This window comes from Corvus cornix, chromosome 26 (genome assembly GCF_000738735.6).
Source record: "Corvus cornix cornix isolate S_Up_H32 chromosome 26, ASM73873v5, whole genome shotgun sequence".
Classification (NCBI taxonomy): Eukaryota; Metazoa; Chordata; class Aves; order Passeriformes; family Corvidae; genus Corvus; species Corvus cornix.
In genome coordinates this window covers 3,179,144-3,201,226 of record NC_046354.1, presented here as the reverse complement: position 1 = coordinate 3,201,226, position 22,083 = coordinate 3,179,144, and the positions used below count along the sequence as shown (strand labels likewise).

Here is a 22,083-nt window from a genome sequence, read left to right as displayed (position 1 = left end):
GGCATGGTGGAAGCAAGGTCTGGGCTGTGTGGAAGCAGTGACTTGTGTGTGGCTGAGGGGTTGCTGGAGGCAGGTGGAGGGAACAGGGGTGCTCATCTGTCACCCCTTCCTGGGCCGTTTGCAGCAGGGGCTCAGTGGGTAACTCCAGCTCCATCTCCCCCAATGATTCTGTGAGGGATCCGAACAAGCTCCCTCCTCCTCTCCCTGTTATTTGCGCTTTCTTCTTGCCTGCCGTGATATTTTTACCTTCAGTTCATTCAGATTATATGATCAAAGGAGCCACAAAGGGGAGAGAACAGAGAGGGAAAAAGCTTAAAAGAAGAAAGGGAAAGGCAGTGGGCTCTGGGGGCACTGCCAGCTCTGCGGGAGCTGCCGTGGGCTCTGAGGGTTTTCCTGGGAGCGGGTCCATGGTGTGAGCATCCCACCTTTGATGGGCAGAAATGTTGCAGCTCCAGGGATGAGGGTGGGAGAAGTGACCTGCTTTCAGCTGGTGTGGGGCTGCCAAGGCGGCTGTGGTGTCTGAGCATCCCTTCGCCTCCCCATCCTCCTCCTCCCCAGCATGGGCAGAGCCTGACCCGCTCCCAGGCCACGCCAGGAGCCACATTCCCCTGCTCCATGCCCACTGGTGATGCGTGGGGTGGTACCTGCAGAGGGGACAGGACCACGCAGAGGGCTGATCCGTGTCCCTGATCCCCATCCGAGCAGAGCCACGCTCCAAGGGGCTCTCCTGGCAGGCTGGGGCTGGTGATGTGCTACAGCATTCCCAGCCTTTGGAAGCACAGAGCTCGGGTGATTCTGGTTCCTTAAAAGCCCTGGCTGTCAGAATCGCTTTGGAGATGGGCCTTCAAGCAGCTGCATTGGGCAGGGAGGTGCATAATTTATGGAGGTGAGTTGAAGCCAGGGTCCTCCTGGCTGGGATGGCTGCGGAGCGGGAGCAACCCAGGGGCTGGTGAGGTTCTGTCCGGCAGAACAGAACCATCCACGTCTGTCCGTGGGCTTGGGTGCCGGCTCTGGGCTTGAGCTGAGATGAATTTAAGCTGTTTCCTTGCTCTCACTCTTGCAGCCCGTCCTGCCTGGGGAATGCATTTTCCTGCTCGGCTCCATGCTGCTGTTGGTGCCTGCATTAATCATGCGCTGCCCTCAGCATCCATCAGCAGCTGCTGTGTGAACAGTGGCGGGGATAGGCACGAGGGGGAACCTGTCTCGGGGGGAAACTGAGGCAGGGATTGTGCTGCTGGGGCAGGGGCAGCTCAGGTGCTGTCGATATTTGCTGCTGGAAGCCGTCGATAATGGAAGCAGCTACTGGTTCAGGAATCAGTGGCCTGAAGGGAGAGCGGCAGGAGCGCGGTGCTTTGGGTTGTGACTCGGATCCGGAATGCTGGGTTTTGGCAGTGCCTGGCTCTCTCTGAGGATGCAGAGCTCAGTTTGTGGGGCTCAAAACCCGTTGGGAAAGAGGAGGGATGCTCTAAGATAGGCAGTGACCAGGGCTAGGGGTGTGTGTGGGGTTTGCCCCACTCTGAGCACTGTCTTGGGACTTGTCCCAACCTCGCAGTTCCCTTAAGAGGGGACAGGTCGGGACAGAGTTCCAGGCCCCCCCCCCTCGAGCTGGTCACTGACCTGTCCTGCTCTGTGGGGCAGTGTCCACAAGGCCCTGACCAGCCCCTCTGCCCAGATGCGATTTGGGCTAACCCAAAACCCCTGGGGTGAATCAAAGACCCAGCAAATCCCAAATCTATTTTTTGCAATAACCCCCGGTGCTAATTTCCGCCAGCTCCCTGATGAAAGCCCGGAATAGCCAATGTCTTCTTCCTGCTCCTGCCTAATTTTCTCTCTCCTCTTTTCCCCTGTCCCTCCAAGGTCTCCAGAGGAAGGACCCAAAGCTTTGCGTGGGCTCGTGTCTCTGCCGCTGTCTCTCCTCCCTGGTGTAGCCATGCAGACCCCGGCACCCTCCTGCATCCCAACCTCTCTCCACTCCTCTGGGGCCAGCAGCGCCGTCGGGAGCTGCTGATGGTGCCGGAGTGCGATCCCTCCGGAGCCATGCTGCCCGCCTGGCCCAGCCCGGCCCCCTGACCGCCGCGTTCCCGGCCCGAGCTCTGCCCCAGCACGGCGTTGGCGATGAGTGGGGGTCACTTTTGCATGGAGCGTTTGTCCTTCTGCCTCCTCCTGAGTGCCTGCAGCTGGGGGTGGGCGCCCGGGGGTGCCGCCAAGCCCAAAGGCCAGGGCTACCCGCACATGAACTCCATCCGCATCGACGGGGACATCACGCTCGGGGGGCTCTTCCCCGTGCATGGCCGGGGCGCCGAGGGCAAAGCCTGCGGGGAGCTGAAGAAGGAGAAGGGCATCCATCGCCTGGAGGCCATGCTCTTCGCCCTGGACCGCATCAACAACGACCCCGACCTGCTGCCCAACATCACGCTGGGTGCCCGCATCCTGGACACGTGCTCGCGGGACACGCACGCCCTGGAGCAGTCGCTGACCTTCGTGCAGGCCCTCATCGAGAAGGACAGCACTGAGGTGCGCTGTGTCAGTGGGGGACCCCCCATCATCACCAAGCCAGAGCGGGTGGTCGGCGTCATCGGCGCCTCAGGCAGCTCCGTGTCCATCATGGTGGCCAACATCCTGCGGCTCTTCAAGGTAGGGCTTGGCCAGGTGAAGAGAACCCCTTGGGAAAACCCCCGCGGGTGCTTTGGCAGCGTTTCTCCACAAGTGTCTCTTCCTCCGCAGCTGGGGGGAGGCAGAGCCAGTGTTGTTAAAATGCTTCTCCTGCCTCCCCCACATCCCCGGGGATCCCTTCCTCCATCCCCCTCCAGTGACGACACTCGGAGCAGGAGGACTTTTGTCTCATCTCCCCCGGCTTCGTGGAGCTGGTGCTCCCGCCCCGTGGCGGGGGCTGGATGGGGAGCTGGGCTGAGGGCGGGTTTGGTACCGGTTATGGGGGATGCTCCATCAGGGATGTGGGTCATACCCCAAAATGTCAGGTCCCACCTGAGCCAGAGGACTGGGCAGCCACAGGGCTGGAGGCAGCGATGGCCGATGGCAGGGGACAGCTGAGATTGCTCTGCTCCAGCCTGGGGGACATCAGCCAGGCTGGGGACACTTGTCCTGTGCCACCAGCCCCAGGGGTGCTCGGGCTGTGGTGGGATGAGTAGGGCTCTCTCTCCTGCTCCGTGCCAGCTGCAGGAATGCCGAGGAGTTGGTAATTCCTTTCCTCCTTGCTGTACGTTTATTTATCCCCAGCCACATCCCTGGGCTGCAGAGTGTGTGAACAAGGGCCCTTCTGCAGAAATGAGGGACAAATGTGAATATTCTGCACTTCCAGTAGCAATGGGGACCCCAGTCCCATCTCAGCCTTCTCCCAGCACCCTGAAACCCCTGTGTTCTGCAGGATTGGTGCTGTTTCCTTCTCTCTCTTCCCCCTCCCTCTTCCTCTGCCAGCCCAGCATGCTGAGAGCTGGGTGCCCTCCTGGGAGGGCTGGAAGCTGTTAGTGGAGACGGAAAAACCAGATCGCTGATGGAGTTTGATTTTGCTGGGTCCCTTTTTTTTAAAAAAACGTGCTAATGTTCCAGGCGATGAGTGAGAGGGCTATTCAATAATTAAAATAATATAAATTAGAGGGAGTGGGAGGAACTTAAAAGCTATTTGCCGAGACAAAAAGATTGAATACTTGCTCTGGAGAGGAGGAGGGAGGCTGGCAGTGGGGAAGGAGGCAGAAGAGTGACAGTCAGAGGAGCTGGGGGCAAGTACAGCCTTTCTAGGTTCTTTTTTCCCCCTCACCCTTCTCCTCCAGTTTTGGTCCTCGGGCAAAGAGCTGTGACCTGTACAGGAGGATGTCACTGAGCTCAGGTGCAGCCCTGCCCCAGCTGAGCAGCCAGGCTCTGGTGCTGCTGGTGGTGCATCCTGAGCCCCAGAAGTTTTAACCCAGAGCTGATCCCAGCCCAACAGGGCAGGGAGGAAATGCAGGTGGAGGATGGAGACCTCAAAATCCCTTGGGAGAGGAGAATAAGGAAAATCTCAGCCTTTTCCAGACAGCAGTGGATCCCAGTGTGGGGGTTGGTGCCCTCCTCAGAGGTCCCCAGCACAGGGACACCATTCCCATGGGACTGGGGTCTCGTCCCACCTGTCTGGGCACAGCCATTCCTGCAGCAGGCAGGGGCTGGGGGTTTGGGGGTTCTGGAGCCTCTTCCCCCCTCCACGACCCGAGTGCTGCTGCTGCTGCTCTTTGTTACTCAAACACTGCTTTTATGGCACGGACATGCTTAAAATGAGAATAAGGCGACTTCCATTTCACGCCGCCGCTGACCTTTAAGCATGGGTGACTCTGCTCCGAGGTTCAGCAAAGCGTTGGCTGCCTCGGGCACAGGCAGCTGCCTCTGCCCATTCCTTGGGGCATGGCACTTGCTGGAGCTCTGCTCCCGCTTGGCCCCGTGTTGCCGTGTCACTCCTGTCCCCCTCGGTGCTCCCCCAGCACGGGGATGCTGGTGGAAAGTGCTGGGAGCTGGAACAGGGGGACCCTCCCTGTGGGGTGTTCCAAGTGCCCTCTGAGTGCTCTGCTTCCTGAAGGGCTCAAGTGGTTCTTGGGGAGGGCTCCAGCACATCTGGGAGGGCTCCAGCATATCCAGCGAGTGGCATGGAATGAATTAGAGTCCACCAAGGCGAGGAATCCACACAAGCCCTGCAGAGCCCTGCCTGGGATGGGGGCACAGCAGCCCCCCCAGATTTTCCCTGTCTCTCCTGTGACCGTGTGCACAGTGGGGGTGGCTGTTCCCTGTCTCAAAATGATGCTCTCCCTGCTGTGGTCCCTTGTCCCATCCCACACTCCCTCCTGTGCACGTGTCCCTGCTCCATCCCTGCTCCGCCCCCTGCACAGCCCCCAGCCCTCCCCGCCAGGCCGGCTTTGCTTCTCCCTGCCAGGGCTTTTGTTGCTCCTGCACTACATAAATAAATAACGGGTCCTTCGTTAGCTGCCGCCTCCTAATTAAAGCTGTACATCAGTGGAACCACTTGCAGATGTGGCATCCTGTGTCCAAGCCAGTTTCATCACTCCTCGTCACTCTGCCTGCAGAAATTCCTCTCCCCAAATCTGTGCTCCCGGCTCTGTGCGATAGCATCTCTCTGCCGTCACTGCCAGAGCGCTCTGGCACGTTCCAGCTCCTTCCCACCCCTTGCTGCTGCCTCTCCAGCCCCAGCTCTACCCACTGGCTCCTGAACCACCACGATGGTGATGGTGCCAAGGAAACCAGGCCCTTCTCCTTCAAGTGTGATCCCCAAAAAGCTGCACTGGGGTCTGAGGTGCGTTTTTCGCCCCCATCCATAAAGACCTGTGACAAGATGGAGCCCAAGTGCTCAGCGTGAGGTGAGCAGCCAGAGGATGGGCTTGACACGTGCCAGGCACTTTGAGGTGATAGTTTCCTCCGTGGCAGCCGCTCTCCGCAGCGCAGGGCTGTGGTACAACATGAATAATTCACCTGAGGACGGCGCTGCCCTGCTGCAGCCGGACACTCGGCACCTGCAGGCCCACGAGGCTGCGCTGCCTGGGGCTGGCGGGTGCAGAGCTGGGTCGGGCCCTGGTGCTGAGCCCCCCGGGCAGTGCTGAGCCCCCCGGGCAGTGCTGAGCCCCCCGGCTCGTGTCAGGGTGCCCTGAGGCTGTGGGGGCAGCGGGATGGAGCGATTCAGGACACGCGTCCCCACTTAGCGGGTGAATAACCTTCACCGAGCGGGAAGGTGGCAGCCGGCCGGGGGAGGCTCTGATTAATCCCCCGCTGCTGCCACTTCATTTCCTTGCTCTTCATTGGGCTTATTGAAACAAATTGCAGCTGCCTGGCTCCCCTGGGCTGCCCCCAGCTGTGAGGGGTCCCTGGGCATGGCTTGCTGAGGAGGCGTGGGATGGGTGGTGGCAGGTCCGGCAGGGATCATGGACAGCATCCTCCTGTACCTGCTGTGTTTCCCAGAGTTTTATCTCTGCCTTTTCCCTCTCCAAGGAGGTGCTGAGGGCAGGATCCTGGGCCTGACCCCGTGCCCAGGGAAGGGGCAGCAGGACGGGGCTGCGGCTTGTTCCATCCTGACGCCGAGTTCCGAGCAGCCCCGCTCAGCCCCTCGCTGCTCCAGGCCCTGCGGTGCTTTACGCTCTCCCTAATTAAAAGCTGCCATCCAAATGGCTCGATGATGGAAATTCTAATTAAATCAATTCCATCTTGTCGGCGAACCAGGGGTTTGCATAAGATATGCATGAAATTAATAATTATGGGGAGGGAATTAGCTGCTCCTGACCCTGTTTGTGGCATTGGGGGTCTCGGTGCAGGAGCCCCAGCTCATGGGGTGCTCCTGACCAGTGTGCCCAGCTCTGGCTTTGCAGTGGTTTTGGGGTTTTTGGTTGGTTTTTGGTTGGTTTTTGGTTCTTCCTTCCTGCCTGCTCAGGCTGATGTTGACGTTGATGGTTTAAGTCTGGTTTGGGATGTGCTGAAATCGCCACCTTTGCCTAATTCTTCCCAGTCTGGGGGGATTCTGTCTCCCACCGGTGGAGAAAACACCACAGCAGCTCCTGAGCCTCATTAACGATGGGTGATAATGATGGGTACCAAATCCAGCTTTTCCGGTGCATTTGGAGTCCATTGCCCCTGGGGGAGCAGGATGAGACCCTCAACCCCCACTCCCACCATCTCTTTTACCCCAAGGGATGTTTCTGTAGGCTGGGGGTGCTTCTGGGTGATGGGTTTTGGTTCAAAACAAGAGGAGGAAGGGGGTTTTGCCCCCTGGCCCTGGGATCACTCCCCACTCTTGGTGGGACAAGGAACTCTTGGGGTGCAGGAGAGCTGGTCCCACTGATTTCTCCTCAACACAGTGTCCCAGGCTGGAGATGAGCCAGACAAGGGACCACCAGTGCCCAAATACGCAGCTGAGATATGTTTCCAGCTCCCTCTTCCCACTGCATCCTTCTTTCTAAGAACCTTGAATTCTCTGCCTGCGTTTTGCTTTTATGTACCTAAAAGGACTTTTGTCTTTTATCTCAGAAAATAGCTGGTGCCAGGAGTTGGGCTATCAAAAAGGCAGAGGGGAGAAAAGGCAGAAGAAATCTATGAAATGGTCATTTGGGAACTGGTATTTTATTTTCACTTTCATCCAAGGCAGAGGAGCGAGAGAAAAAAGCCCTTTCCTTTTGTTTATTAAAACACAGTTTCCAGTCCGTAGCCTGTGGATCAACAGGTATTTTCTGGGCTTTATTTTCCAGCTGAGGCTGGAGCAGGATGGGCAGGCCAGGGGTTAATCCCAGGCTGTCGGAGCTTGGATGGGATGGCGATGGCATGGGGAAAACTGGGAAGTCTCCATCGCCAGTGCCCTGCAGAAGAGGTTAAACCAAAACGCTCGGTAGAGGGAAAATCATTGGGAAAGGACCCTCTGGAAGGGATGGGGTGCATCCTTGCCCCCAAATCGCCTTTGATGTGGGCACTGCTGCTGCCTGTGCCCTCGTGGGCATGCTGTGGACACTGCCTCCGTCCCAAGCGCGTGTCCATCCTGCAGGGAAGAGGTGGGATTGGGCTGGAGCAGCCCCCCTGTTCCCCCCAGGGTGAGTGATTGCCAGGCGAGCGCTTCACCTGCTGAGCAGAATTTTAATGGAGTCTCATGCACCGGCTCCAGTCACAGATCCCCAACGAGCAGATCAGAGCCCCTCGGAACGGAGCACAAAGCAGATTGTCACAGGGAGTAATCCTATTTGTGCCTTGATAAAGATTCCTTCCTCTCCCTCTCCCACTCCTGCTCCATCTCTCCCTTTTTTCATCTCCTATTTCGCAGGCAGGTAGAAGGGTGGCTGCTCCTTTCCAGGGGCCTCTTAGCATTCAGGTGGAGTCGTGGGTTTATAACACCGGAATCGCATTTAATAGAGAGAGGCAGGAGTGGGAGAGGGGAAATCACAGAGAAACAAAGGAGGAACTGGGAGGTGCAGGACTGGAGGAGGGTGGAGTGGGGCCAGGAGGGTCGGGACACCCAGGAGGGTCCGTGAGGTGGCCCAGGTGCACATCTGATCCCTGGGATGCAGCTCCCCAGCCGGGCTCCCAGTGAGGTGGCTGGGGCTTATTGCAGCAGCTCGGATTCCCACAGCTGGTGGGGAGAACCCGGGCTTGATAATTTAATAAGGCTTTTCCATCTTTAAGATAAATGAGGATGTGTGGTGTGTTTTGGAGATGGAAAGTGCTGTGTAAGTGTTAAACATCGCTGATCCCGCGGTGCTAAATCATTCCAATGTGCCCGGAGAGGTGCGGCGGCTCTGGTTAATTTAAAGGGCTTATTTAGGGCTGGGGGAGGGGGGGGGCAGGAAGGGTTGGATCTGTCCTTCCTGGGGAGGAAGCCAAAGGGAGACCCTGGCAGTGCCGGCCAGGGCAGAATTACAGCTTTTTCTGTGGTCTCTCCCACACTGGATGCTCAGAAAACCCTTCTGGGGTCCTGCTGGGTGTCCCTGAGCTGCAGGTGGTCCCCAAGCCCTGATGTCCCCTGCAGCACCCGATGGTGGCACACGCTCCACCTGCCCCATGCTCATCCTCAATTCCCACCTCCCTCTGGCCCAGAGCAGCGCTTTGGGAGCGTGGGCACGGCCGTGGGGTGGAGATCATCAACCACCTCCCTGCCCTGACGCTGTGCCTTTCCCTCCTCCACCCCAGATCCCCCAGATCAGCTACGCCTCCACGGCGCCGGACCTGAGCGACAACAGCCGCTACGACTTCTTCTCCCGTGTCGTCCCCTCGGACACTTACCAGGCCCAGGCCATGGTGGACATTGTCAAAGCCCTCAAGTGGAATTACGTCTCCACCTTGGCCTCCGAGGGCAGCTACGGTGAAAGCGGGGTGGAGGCCTTCATCCAAAAGTCCAGGGAGGATGGTGAGTGGATTTCTCCCAGGATGGGAGCAGCTGTGACAGGAGGACAAAAGGATGAGATGGAGGGATGTGTCTGGTTGGACTCCTTGAGCTGAGCTGGGATGTGGAGGAGGTGATGGATGGTGCGGTTTGGGGCATGACCCTGGAGCAATGTGAGTTTTGGGGCTGCCCAAACAAGCAGCCAAGTTTTCCAGCAAGGCTTGGGACCAGAAATCCTGGGCTGCCTCCACTCTGCAGGGCAGGCTGCTTTTGGGAAGCATCTCGAGATCCTATTCCCTGTTCCCCAGCTCTGCCGAGCTGGTCTCACCCCCTCCCTCTGTGCCTGAGCCACGGCGCTGGGCGCCTTCCAGAAGACAAGACTTCTACAAATACTCCCAGGTTTTAACAGAAAATCAAGTTGGCACCACCACGAGCTTCACCCAATTTTAGTGGAATTATCCCCCAGGGCAGGTGCTTTAATTTGTCTATGGGCTTTGGACAGGCAGAAAGTCTGTGCTCAGCAAAACTCTTTGGGAGGATTTGTCTGGAGGCAGAAAGCGTTTTGCTGACGGGAGCTCTGGGATGCTCAGGGGGGATTAGCAGCCTCGGGAGCAGCGCAGGAGCTTGTGGGGATCTGAACATCAACCCTGGGATGGGCGAGGAGCCCCGGGAATCGCTGCTGTGGGTGCTGCTACCACCAACTCGGAGCTGCCCCCAGACCCCAGGCAGAGGCTGGCACAGCACTGGGGTCCCTCGTGGCTCTGGCATCACCTCGGCCCCACTGCTCAGGGTGAGATGGGAGGTAAAGGGTGTTTTTTGAGGCAGTTAAACCCCTGCAGGGCGCAGGCTGCTGCTTATTACAGGCTTAAGTGTGTCTGAATGGCACATTAGGTTCTGGCAGAGTCGGTGGGACATCGGCCTATCTGGAGCCAGTCAAACTGCGTTATGGCCTTATAAATGGATAAAGGGAATAAAAACTTCGAGGTGACGAGCTCCTAATCAAAGCCCTATAAATAGGAGCAGCGTTAATTCCGCCTCTCTCGCGCGTGCCCTGGCACCGGAGCTGGCTGTGCTTTTAGTATGCAGAGAAACCCATCTGGGATCCAACTTGGGAGCTGCTCTTCAGGATTTTCACTTGAAAAGCGGAATATTTTTCACGGGGCTGTGGCTTCACAAGGAGCAAAGCCTGGGGATGCTCCCGAGCGGTGGCTGCAGGGGATGTGTGGAGCTGCAGGTGCAAAGGGGCTGTGCTGGGCGTGTGTAACAGCGCCTGGCACTTTTGGGGAGGGGCTGGGGGGTGCTCTGCTGCCCCTTCCGTAGGTGTAGCCCCCCGGGGGATCTGTGGGGTGGCCGGGGGGATGCACAGGCACGATTCAAATCCACGCTGCTCCTCCACTGAGCACCAATAAGGAGCGGTGGTTGTGACTGGAGGCCCTGCTGCAGCACGAGCTCTTCTCCTTTGAGATACCTGTGGTTCCCATGAGCTCCTCTAACCAGATGTTAACGATCTGACAGCGTAATTGCAGAGTAAAGGAGCACACACGGAGCCAAAGCGGCCGCGTGTTAATCCGGGGCTGCGGCAGTCCTGTAATTTGGGTATCCACATAACCTGGCGATTATGTGCATTAGTGATAATTTAGTTATCAAAAAGCAGATTTCCACGGTGCCTGCGGTGTGAGGGCAGCCCGTGTGGTGCCAGAGGTGATGCTGCGGCCCTGACGTGCTGCAGGACCACGGGGATTTGTGGGAGCTGCCTGTGCCAGCCTGAGCGTGGGGCCCTGGGTGGGTTCTGAGCTGCTCCCTGGAGCATCTCCCTTGGGAGCGAGTGTGGGGTGTCGGCCACGCTGCTCTGCCCATGGAAGTAGAGCCACAGCCGTGAATAATGGTGAGGCTGGACCAAACCCACGCTTTTTCTTTTTTTTCCCTTTGTTTTATGTATTTGAACCTCCCCAGCCCTGCCAGCTGTGGTGGCAATGCCGTGCTGGAGGAAGAGCCAGGCTCAGCCCACTTCACCTCTCTGTCTTCCCCTGTGCAAAGGGCTCTGCTGGCACCAAACACCTTTTCACCAGCACAGATCCATCGGGAAGGGGTGAAGGATCTGTGCCCTCTGTGGGATATTTCTGGCTCTCAGTTGCATTTCTCCAGCAGCCTAAAGGATCCTGCGATTTGTCGCTGCTTCCAGGGGCCTCCAGCCTGACGGGGCTGTCAGCTGAGTGAGGATCTGGCCTGTGCCAGGGGCTGGCTGGCTGTTGGTCAAGTGGTGGAGATTCCCCGTGGGGCTGTTTATGGTGGGGGAACTGCCAGGCACAGCCCCAGCTCCGTCCCCAGCCCCCCACGCTGGCTCTGCCCGGGGGGTTCCTCACCCACCCGGCTCAGGGTGAGCAGCTCCCGCTCTCCCCACAGCGCTCTGCTTCATTTCTCATGCCAAGCCCGAGCCTTCAGAGTCGGGTTTTATTTCCATCAGGCAATAATGCTCATTGCTGTCGTTAGCAGCTCGCACTCAAGCTGTTTGCTTTCTGATGCATTATCAACTTGACCTTCAGTTTCAATTTTTAGCAGAGCCTCACGTTGAAGCTTCGCGGCGCAGTGGAAAACGGTTCTGCTTGAGGCACAAAGCGACCTCTGACAGCGATGTGGGGAGGAAACTCGCCCTGGAGATGGGTTATTCTTGCAGCTGGGGCTGGCCCTGGGCTGCCACGACAGGCTGACCTGGGTGGCTGTTACATCTTTATTCATTTATCTTTATATCTTTATCCATATTTGCAGTCACTCTGGTGATGATGCTGTTGGCCTCTGGAGGTTGCTGGTGGCTGCACTGGTGGCTGGAGAGTTCTTGTTCACTTGAGTGCTGCTTTTTGGGTTTTAGCATTGCAGAGATGTTCAGTCTGTGAAGGATGTGTTTTCTTCAGCCATTTTTAAGGGTTTTAAGTGCATTCTGCTCCCCAAACCCATCCCACTCCCCCAGGGCACCCTGCACTGGCAGTGGCTGTCAGCTGGATTTCCACTGCGCGCCAAGGTGCGCAGCAGGGCCAGCATCGAGGTGTCCCTGGTGTCCCCACCTCCAGCCCCTCTGTCCAGCATCTCCCCACGCCTCTGACCCGTGGCATCATTTTGGTGGTTGGACAGACCCACCCAGGAGCCTCTGGCTCTGCGTTGTTGAGGTCTCTGCTGTCTCCAAGCTCATGGAGATGAGGCCTGGGATGGTCGTGGGTGTGACGGAGCCGGCGTGTGCCACGCGTTCTGCCGAGGGTTGGAATGTGCAGCGCTGGGTCTGTGAACAGGGGAACATTCCCAGCCCAGTGCAGGACTCCTCAGTCATGTACCTGGATCAATTTTGCTGCCGTTCCCACCCCCTCTATTGTTTCATCCTTCACTGAGTTCTCCATATTTTTAGCTAAGAGCCTGATGTATACTTGTGATGTGTTTGCTCATCCCCGTGTGACATCCCTGGCTGTCTCTTTCTGGTTCCAGCCGGGTTCATTACTCGCGGTGGCTGCACCAGGAGGTCGACCCCCAAAAAGCCACTCCCAAATCTTGAGGCAGGAGTTTTGACCGCAGCGTTTCGGTCTCACCACACTCAGGAGAGGGCGCAGATCTCTGTCCCTAATGGCTTCTCCTGTAATCAGTTGCTTCCTGGAGGCTTTGAAGTGACACAAATAACGAGTCCCGGGGCAGGGGAGCAGCCCACCGCTCCCAGTTACGGCTCTGGGCTTGGGGATCTCATGGGAAGGCTGGAGTTAGGACTGGAGCTGGGAGTAGGCAGCTGCTCACGGAATGCCATCGCTGCCGGGCTGTGCAGAGCCTGATCCCTCCTCGGGGTGCCCGGGGTGGGGGAAACATCCACATCACTGTTCCCAGCACGGCTGAGCCGGGTCCCTGCTTGCTCCAAGCTCGGCAGGCGCCGGCTCTGCGGGAGCCCTGGCAGAACCCCCTGAACCCCGAGCTCATTAAACACCGGCAATCAAGAGGGGAAGCCAGAGCGGCTGCGCTCCCGTCGAGCCTTAATGGTGGAGATTAACGCCTGCCCCGTGTTTGACAACAGGGTTACCCCCAGCGGCATCAGGAGAGTCCCCGGCGCCCTGGCGATGCCGGGGGAGGCGAGATCCCACCGGGATGGGAGGGACAGGGCCGCGTGCCTGAGGATGGCGCAGGCAGCGTTGGAAGGGGAGGTTTGGAAGCGGGCTCAGGTTGGGTTTTCCAGGCTGTTTCTTGCCGCGGGTGCTCTGTGTCCTGTGCCACCAGCGACGAAATGCGCGGGATCTCCTCTGAGCATCCTCGGACTGCCGGTGGGATGTTCTCCCCATCCCTGTAATTCCTGCCCCTCTTTGGTCCTTTCCCAAAGCTGGGGAGGAGAGGGGTCCCCATGTCTCACCTGCTGCCTTCTCCCAGAGTCACACCGTGTCCCAAGGCAGGGAGCAATGCTGTGCCATCCTACAGGAGCACAGAGAGTGGTCGCCTCCCCTCCATTGCCGCCACCTCTTCACTTTGATTTCTGGCTTTAGAGGAGTGCTTGGACTAAATGGATTTTTGTGCGAAGACGGTGGGAGCATCACTTGGCAAATCCCCTTTGCCTGCGGTGCTGGGGGTGTGAATAATGCAGGTGCTGAGAGACAGAGCTCCCCAAACCACACAGCTCTGCCACTGCCCCCTGACCCCCTGGACTTCTTGCTGTTCATGATTAAGTTTTCATTAATTAAGAAGACAAAAACGTTGTTAGCATCTGGTGTGGGAGCGAGGGGCTCCCCGGCCCAGCAGGCTGTCACCTGGAGGAGCCGCGTTCCTCGTTAGTTTGATTTAACGGAGCAGCCCAATCACATCATGGTCATTTCTGAATTGCCATCGATTTAACCACTTTTCTTGTTTATTTATGGACCCATCTTCTTCTGCAGGAAGATGTTCCCTAGCACGAGTGCCCGGTGGCACTCACGTGCATGCCCGTGCCAGCCCCCAGCTGCCACTCACGTGTGCCCGCTCCCGCCTGGCCGTGCCAGGGCTTTTGGAAGGCTCGCAGTGTTTGCAAACTGCTGCTTTGGTTGGATTTTCTCCATTGATTGCCATGGAAACTGTAATAAGCTGCACAGTGGCCCCTGGCAGTGTGCTGTGACACCCCGGCCTGGCCAGGGGCTCGGTGGTGACCAGGGTGAGTGTCTCCAGGCTGGGACATTCCTGTCCTGCCGGCGCTGCTTGCTGCTGCCCTCCTCGCCTGGCTGATCTGTCTGTTTATCCAAATCCCTCCTCTCCGTCCATCTGGCTCCCCATATGGGAAACAAACAGCAAATTGGCCCAATTTCTTACCACAGGAAAACAAACCCCAAAAAACCCCTGGAAGGCCCCGACCAGTGGGTACGGGGTGGGGATGCTGTGCCCCCATCCCTGCAGCCTTCCCTGCCTGCTCAGCACCCAGCACATCGCCCTTCTCTTGCTTTTTGGCTGCAAGGGGCCAAATTTCCCCAGTTTTCCCTCAGCCCCACATAGGGAGCAAAACCTCCTGGAGCCTGTCCCCACCCTGTCCTGTCCTGCTCCTCTCCAGGGCCGTGCTCTGGGAATCTCCCCCAGCCCCGGGTGGTAATTATGGCGACCTTTGCTTAAGCTGCGATCTGTTAGTGGCAGGAGGCATCAGCCATGTCATTTACTATGCAAATTGAGACCATCAATTACATCCAGAAGGTCCCGCAATGTTTAATTTTCTCTCCCATCTCTCTCTTTATTGGCATCTGCAGAAATGCAGGAGCAGGAGGGCTCTGCCTTTGCGGAGCTGGAGGTTCGGAGCCCAGCAGTGAAGAGTGGGGGCTCTTCCAATCGCTCTTCCAATTGTCTCTTTTAATTTTAATTACCTGCTTTTGCAACGGCTCCCTGGAAAGCTGGGCTGGAACTTGGCCAGTGCCATAGGGATGGGAATAAACCCTCTGCAGGGCCTGGCTGCTCGGGGGTGAAGGGCTTGTCTGCTCTTCCCATGGGATGGTTTTGCCAGAGTTTGACCATTCCGTGTGGAGAACCCTTTGCAAATCATGGGCTGGGGAGGGGCTGGTGCTTGGAACTGGCTGGAAAAATCCTCACTGAGCTGTTGGGACGGGACCCTGTGTCTGTCCTGGGGATGCTCAGAGTGTGATGTGGTGGTGGCTGAAGGTGAGAGGTACCAGAGGAGTGGGTGGGAGGCAGAGAGGAGCTGTGGAGATGCAGGGTGGGAGGGAAGGTGGTGCAGAAGGGCTGAGCAGGGGGAGAGGAGGTGTAAGGGGAGGGCTGGGGGAAGTGTCCCAGGGGGTTGGGTGGTGGCCAGGGGGTCTGGGCTGAGGAGGTGGTGAAGTGCTCAGCCCCTCAGTGGGAGCGCTGGAGAGACCCCCTTTGCCTGTTGGGCTGAGGAGCCCTGGGAGAGGGACCATCCCGGGAGGACAGGGACTCAGAGGGTGTCTCAGTGCCAGGGCTCTCTCTGCCGCAGGCGGGGTCTGCGTGGCCCAGTCCGTGAAGATCCCGAGGGAGCCCAAGCCGGGCGAGTTTGACAAGATCATCCGCCGCCTCCTGGAGACCTCCCATGCCCGCGCCGTCATCATCTTCGCCAACGAGGATGATATCAGGTGTGGAGGGGCTGGCCTGGCTGGGAGGGAGGTCTGGGCAGGGATGCACTGGGATGCACTGGGATGCACCGGGATGTGTCTGCAGTGGGGAGAGGATGCACTGTGTGGTGTGGCAGGGAATGTCTGCAGTGGGGACCCACTCAGAGTGGCCACCTGGCAAGTGGCTGCCACCCAACCACAGCCACACAGAGCTCAACAGAGGGAAAACCCACTTTCCATTGGTTTCGGAAGCCCTGGATATCACGACCCGCTGCTTCACACCACGCAGGCGCTGCTCAGAGCTGGCCAAGGCAGGACCCAGGTGCTGCTTCTGCTCTGCTGTGCAGCCCCAGCCTCAGCGTGGCAGAGGAACAGATCTAGGGGACATTTCAGGGACCTTTTGGGGACCTCCCCAGCACTCTGTGCCCAGCAGGGCTGGGGACGTGGCCACACTTGAGGGTGATGAGCTGCTCTGCAGGCAAAGCAGTGGCTGCGGCTCCGTTGTTTATGGAGCAGAATGATTCACATGGAGCTACCCCTGATTTCCTAAGTGTCTAATTTATTAATCAGCAAACATTATGTAAATGTGGGTAAACTGCAAGTTTAAATCAGTTTACATCAGATGTGCAAAGTCTCCCAGTTTCTTTTTTCCTTCCTTAACAGAAATGTCTGTGGAGCTGACATCAGGCGGGGGTGAGAGGGAAAAGGGATTTGCCTTGCAGGATAAATGGCAGGTCTCGTTATCAGGGCTCTGGAAACATTTACCCATCCAAATGGGATTGCAGCTCTGGGCAGTGGGGTTCTGCAGCATCTGGCTTTAGCTCTCCATGATCCCCACCCTTGTGCCAGCCTGGATTGTGGAGCCTGGAAGATGGGAAGGACAGACTGGGAAGGTTGTAGCTGGAATTCTTGCCTGGCTCAGGGTGGATTTAAATCACTGATTCCACAGGAAGGTCCTGGGGTTGCCCTGGGGAGATCCTGCCCCACACAGGGACCAGGGGCAGCTGGAGGTGCTGCTCGTCACAGAGTGGGACCCGGGCTGTGACTGTCCTAGGGAGGGACGTGCCTGGAGCCCAGGGCAGCCCAGGATGAGCATGGAGCAGCCTGCACGGCTCCCACTGCACGCCTGCCTCTTCCCATCTCGTCTGCACTCTCTGCTGGATTTCTATGGGTTTTTTTTCCCTTATTACGCGTTTCAAACACCATCTGGACTTGAAATGATCAGCTCCGACGCGGGGGGTGAGTCACAACCTGCCTCCGCTCGGCACGGGGAGACGGAGCTGCCCTGGGCCCCGCTTCCACATGGCTGGGGACCCACAGGAGCCCCCGAGGGGACACTGAGCCCTGGGAGACAGAGCCCGGAGGGTCAGATCCGGGAATGCTCTGTTCCCATCCTCCCACTGAGTTTCTGACCTGGCTGGCGCTGGGGGAGCGCGCAGGCGTGTCAGTGTCTGGCACCACGAGGGATGCTCAGCAGGACCGATGGCATCTCCGCTCCCAGCCGCTGCTCAGCTGCCCAGTTGAGCCCAGCAGAGCCCAGTTTAGCTCCATGCTGGGCGCTGGCAGCACTGGCTGCTCCTCTGCTGGGGCTGGCCATGCTGGGAGCACGTGCTCTCCACGCTGCTGCTTTCCCTGCCTGCTGCGGCATAACCTGATTCTTTTTTCCTTTCTTAATGTTGGGTAATTAAGGGGAAATTCAATTACCAGTCAGCAAATATGCAAATGAAGTGGGAGAAGCAGCCTGCGTGCCTGGGCTGGGAGGACAGAGGGTGCGGGAGCTGGGTGGCACCTCTGGATTTTGTGTGTCCATATACACCAGGCTGTGCCTGGTCCCAAACTTGTGCCTGGAGCAGGAGATGCCACCGGCACTGTGCCAGCATCCCCACTTCCCTGGGCCAGACACGGAGTTGGTGGCTCAGCTCTTGCTGCTTCTCTCCACAGAAGGGTGCTGGAGGCAGCCAAGAGAGCGAACCAGACAGGGCACTTCATCTGGATGGGCTCAGACAGCTGGGGCTCCAAAATTGCTCCGGTCCTGCACCTGGAGGAGGTGGCCGAGGGCTCTGTCACCATCTTGCCCAAGCGGGTCTCAGTCAGAGGTATGGGCTGTGCTTCGTGGGTCCCCTCAGCTCTCCCTCCTTAACTGCAGGTTTTGGCTGCGAAACCATCGTGGAACCACAGAATGGTTTGGGTTGGAAGGGTTTTGAAGGGTTTCCTGATTTGCCCACCAGTCACCTCCTTATTTTCCCCATGCCATGTTTTCCCTACTCTCCCTTTGTCACCACTGTACCTGGAGAGGCATTTCCTGTTGCCCTCAAAGTCCCAGGAAGTCTCTGCTTTGCAGAGGATCTTCCCTGAGTGGATTTTCCACTCGCAGCTCTGCCCAAGTGGCACTTTGGACCCAATCCCACCACACTGATGTGTCCCCATCACTCCCAGACCTCCCTTCCCCTCTGCCTGGGGAGTTTGGGAATGTGTGATGCATCTGATTTATCCCCTCCATCCACTTTCTGCCCGGGCAGGTTTCGACCGCTACTTCTCCAGCAGGACCCTGGACAACAACCGCCGGAACATCTGGTTTGCTGAGTTCTGGGAGGAGAATTTCCACTGCAAGCTGAGCCGGCACGCACTCAGGAAGGGCAGCAGCATCAAGAAATGCACCAGTAAGAGCTGGGGGGCTGCTGTGGGAGGGTGGGAGCTCATGGTGGGGTGTGGTTCTGGTTGTGAGCGTGGGGTTTTTGCCTGGTGGGAATCCTGTCAGAGCTCAATTCCTGGCTCCCGACTCCTTCCTCAAGCCCCACTGTGCATTTTGAGTCATTTCCAGCCAAAAGAGGCTTTAGGGACGAGTGCAGTAAACAAGGCAGCCGGGGATCTGTCTTGCTGACAGCGCTGCTGTCAGGTGATGGTTGGAGGCTCGGGGAGGTGACATGTTTACTGAGAGATGGGAGAGATTTACTGCCTGCCTGGCACCGGCTGAAGACAGATAAGGGCGCCGTGGCTCACGGGCTGCGACGTGGCAGGACTTGGGGACATTGGCGCGTCCCTTCATCCCCTTGGGAGGGATGTCTTTTGAAGCCAACATGTGCCGTCAGGCAGAGGGACCTGGCTGTGCCTGGGAAGTTGGATGGTGAAGGTTTTGTTTTTCCCCTGCTTTCGCCACTGAGGATGAGCGGGATGGTGCTTCCACATCCTCGACCTTGCAGGCATTCCCCAAAGGTTCAGCTGGTGATCTGGGTGGGTGTGAGCTGGGCAAGTAGCAAGGGCACGCCAGGAAACTGGCCCATGGCCATGGCCTTGGGTAGCCAAGAGCTCCTCATCCTTCCCGAGAGCCTCACAGAGCCCTCGACACCAGGAGATGCATGAGCAGGTCCTGTGAGCGCTGATCTCCTCATCTCCACCATGATGTAGCTTTTAAACAGGTGATATTTCAGGGCCAAGGTGTCAGTGGAAGCAGCTGAAACTACGACGTGGCAAATGTCTGAGGAGCTGTCTTTAAATCATCGGAATTTGGCAGCAAATAAACCATCTCCCGAGTGATTGCTTGGCAGATAGAGCAGGGAACTAACACCTGGTGAAGCAAATCACCTGCCCCTGCAGATCCACGAGCTCCTGCCTTGCAGGGCTGATGCAAATGCCCAGCTTGGGGCTGTTTTCCTCAGGTTTGGGTAGAACCCAACATGCCCAAGAAATGCCGGCTTGGCTTGTTTATTCCACCCCAAAAACCAAAGCGAAGGATCCCACCCTGACCCGGACAGCTCCTGGCTCCCGTTCCTGGATGGGAGGGCTGGGAGGAACGCGAGGGCTGAGCTGATGGAACTCCTGGTGGCAGCTGCTTGTGTTACCCCTGGGAGCAGCCCTAGCACCCACCAGCTGTTTGCCACGAGCATCCCATGTGAAGGGACTGTCTCTGCTCCCAGATGGGCTCACCCAGCCCAAAAACATGGCCAAAACATGCCACCAGCACCCACAAGATTTGGAGATTCTCCATCCCCAGCTCCCCACAGATGTGCTGAGAGAGATTTTGATTAACTCCTGCCAGAAGCCGGGCCTGGTGGTGTGCTGGGAATTGATGCTGATCCCGTCTCACCCGCCGCCGGGGAAGAGCTGCGTCCCTCCTCCGAGGGGGCCGCTGAGCCTCGTCACGCTCTTGAAAATTAATTACCAGCCCTGTAGAACGATGCACGACCCTGCTATTATAATCAGCAGGTCACCTCCCTTCCCTGGCCCTCATCTATTGGAGCTTGGCAGAGATTTATTGTCTCCAGGTTGGGAACAAGCCTCAGCTGTCTGCTCCACATTGCCCCTCTGTGCACCGGCCTAATTCCCGTCTGGAAAAAAGCAGCTGGGGCCTGGGGCAAGGTGCTGACAGACAGAGGGACAGCCCCCAGGGATGTCTCCTTATCTGCGCTGCTCAGCCTTGGCACAGGGATGAAAATCCAGTCCCCACAGCCTGTGCCATTGCGGCGGGTTGGATTTTGGGATGCGTGCAGGATTGAGGTGGCTGCTGGGAAGCTGAGGAGCTGTGAGGGACCAGCCCTGGGTCCCGTGTGTCCCCTGGGCAGGACAGTGCTGTGGATGGTGGCAGGGCTGTGACATCCCCATGGGCTCAGCTCCCCTGGACAGTCTATTACAGCTCCTCTTTTAATGGGTAATTATCTTGACAAGACAGAGTGGCCTGTCTGCGCCTTCGGACATGAATATGGGGAAGGGCCTGAAGTTGAGGGAGAAGATTAATGGCTCCTGTCAATAATGTGGAAGGAGGGATCACCTGCCGGGCTTTGCATGAGTAATCTCCACATTCCAAAAGCGTTTTTATAACTTTGAAGGATGGGCTATGAATTCACCTCCCCGATATCATCTTTTCCTGTCGGTCAGTTTGTTATCAGTTCGCTTTAGTGTCATGTCAGTGGCACAGGTGCCGGCACAGGGACCTCCAGCGTGGCTCATGGGGCCATCCCCTCTCACTGGGGCTTCATCTCACTCTCCCACAGCAGGGAAGGAAGGGATCAGCACCTGGTGCTGGTCCTTGGTCTCCTGCTGTCCCTGTGAATCCCATCTCACATCAGGGCGCGTCCCTGCGTGGTGGAGCCGGAGTTAGTTTTGGGCACCCTGGCGTGGCTTTCTAGGATGTGCCGCCTCTCCAGAGGAGGGAGGTGGTGCCCTCGGCTCCCTGACAAATCCTCCTTCCTGTTGGTGGCCTGGCAGGATGCCCGGCCATGCCTCGGGGGTGGGGATGGAGGGGCAGAGGCCGGGGCTCTCCGTAGCAGTAGTGCCCCTTGGGAGACGCTCTCTTAGCCATAATTAACAGTGTGCTGCGTTAATCGGTGTCTTCTGCTAAGTCATTAACATGTTTCTGATCCCATTAAGATGGGGTTATGATGGGGGGAAGGCAGCTGTCACTGGTAATTGCCAGATCCTTGCAGGATCCTGCTAGCCGGGGAGGCTGTGGGGTCAGCGAGGCAGGAGGGCGGCAGGAGGCGATGAGGGGAGCGGGGTGACAGGAGGCTTTGGGAGGGAGATGGGGGATAGGCAGCCAGTGATGGATGCTGCCTGGGCAGTCCTTGATGCCACTGGTAGAGCCTGAGCTGGTGGAAACTCCTGGGAGATGAAGGAGGGCTGCAGCACACAGGGGGGAGGGTGGGACGTTGGTCACAGCCCAGTCCGTGTCCTGGCGGGGAACCTGGGAGTTCGGGATGTCCCATGGCGCTGGGACATGACATCCCGAGGGCTCTTGGAAACACAGCAGGGTGCCAGCACCCACATTTTCAGAACCATGTGACAGGGAGTTTGCTTGGGTATTCCCCAGGGAATGTTCCTTGACTGCATGTGCCCTGGGTGTGCAGGTTTGGGAATGAGGTTGGAATTTCCAGCTGCTCCAGTCCAGGGTGAGCTCGTTTGCGAGGATTTGGGTGCAGCAGACACATCCTGGGGGGCATGGCTGGGGCACAGGAGATGGAGCCCCCTTCCCCTGTCCCCGCAGACCGGGAGCGGATCGGCCAGGACTCCTCGTACGAGCAGGAGGGGAAGGTGCAGTTTGTCATCGACGCCGTCTACGCCATGGGACACGCCCTGCACAACATGCACAAGAACCTGTGCCCCGGCAAGGTGGGGCTGTGCCCCCGCATGGACCCGGTGGACGGCGTGGAGCTGCTCAAGTACATCCGCAACGTCAACTTCTCAGGTGTGCCATCCCCCCGCGGCGCTGGCAGGAGCGGCCCTGGGCGTCTCTGGTTGTCCCCCATTGCTCTGGTTGTCCCCAGTGTGGGTCACGGAGCAGCACCCATGGTTTATTTGTGGTACAATTTGGCAGCTGCTGCACTGCAAGTGCAGCATGGAGAGAGGGCAGCAGATCAGCAGGTGAGGAAGGTCTGAGCTTCCACATCTCCTGGGAGCCTTTGGAGCGTAATCCGGCAGCAGTGCTGCCCTCAGCCTGCCCTCACCTGCTGCCCTGCCTTCACCTGCTGCCCTGCCCTCACCCTGCCATCCTGCCCTCACCCTGCCCTCACCTGCTGCCCTGCCCTCACCCTGCCATCCTGCCCTCACCCTGCCATCCTGCCCTCACCCTGCCCTCACCTGCTGCCCTGCCCTCACCCTGCCATCCTGCCCTCACCTGCTGCCCTGCCCAGGCTCTCCCCCTGCCAGCTCCTCCCTCCCAGCTGGCAGAGGTCCCACTGCCTCCTGCTGCTCTGC

At 58.2% G+C, this 22,083-nt stretch overlaps 1 protein-coding gene across 3 annotated transcripts in view; it reads left to right on the top strand.

The window, feature by feature from the left end:
* GRM4 (glutamate metabotropic receptor 4) overlaps positions 1 to 22,083 on the top strand; it is a 35,323-nt gene that overhangs the window by 4,456 nt on the left and 8,784 nt on the right. For all 3 annotated transcript variants that reach the window (XM_039565343.1, XM_039565345.1, XM_039565344.1), the window contains 6 exons: positions 1,858 to 2,634; positions 8,653 to 8,869; positions 15,282 to 15,417; positions 17,338 to 17,492; positions 17,916 to 18,056; positions 21,374 to 21,574. In XM_039565343.1, the coding sequence (XP_039421277.1) occupies positions 2,116 to 2,634; positions 8,653 to 8,869; positions 15,282 to 15,417; positions 17,338 to 17,492; positions 17,916 to 18,056; positions 21,374 to 21,574 (1,369 nt within the window). In that variant the 5' untranslated portion in view covers positions 1,858 to 2,115. The remainder of the gene's footprint in view (positions 1 to 1,857; positions 2,635 to 8,652; positions 8,870 to 15,281; positions 15,418 to 17,337; positions 17,493 to 17,915; positions 18,057 to 21,373; positions 21,575 to 22,083) is intronic.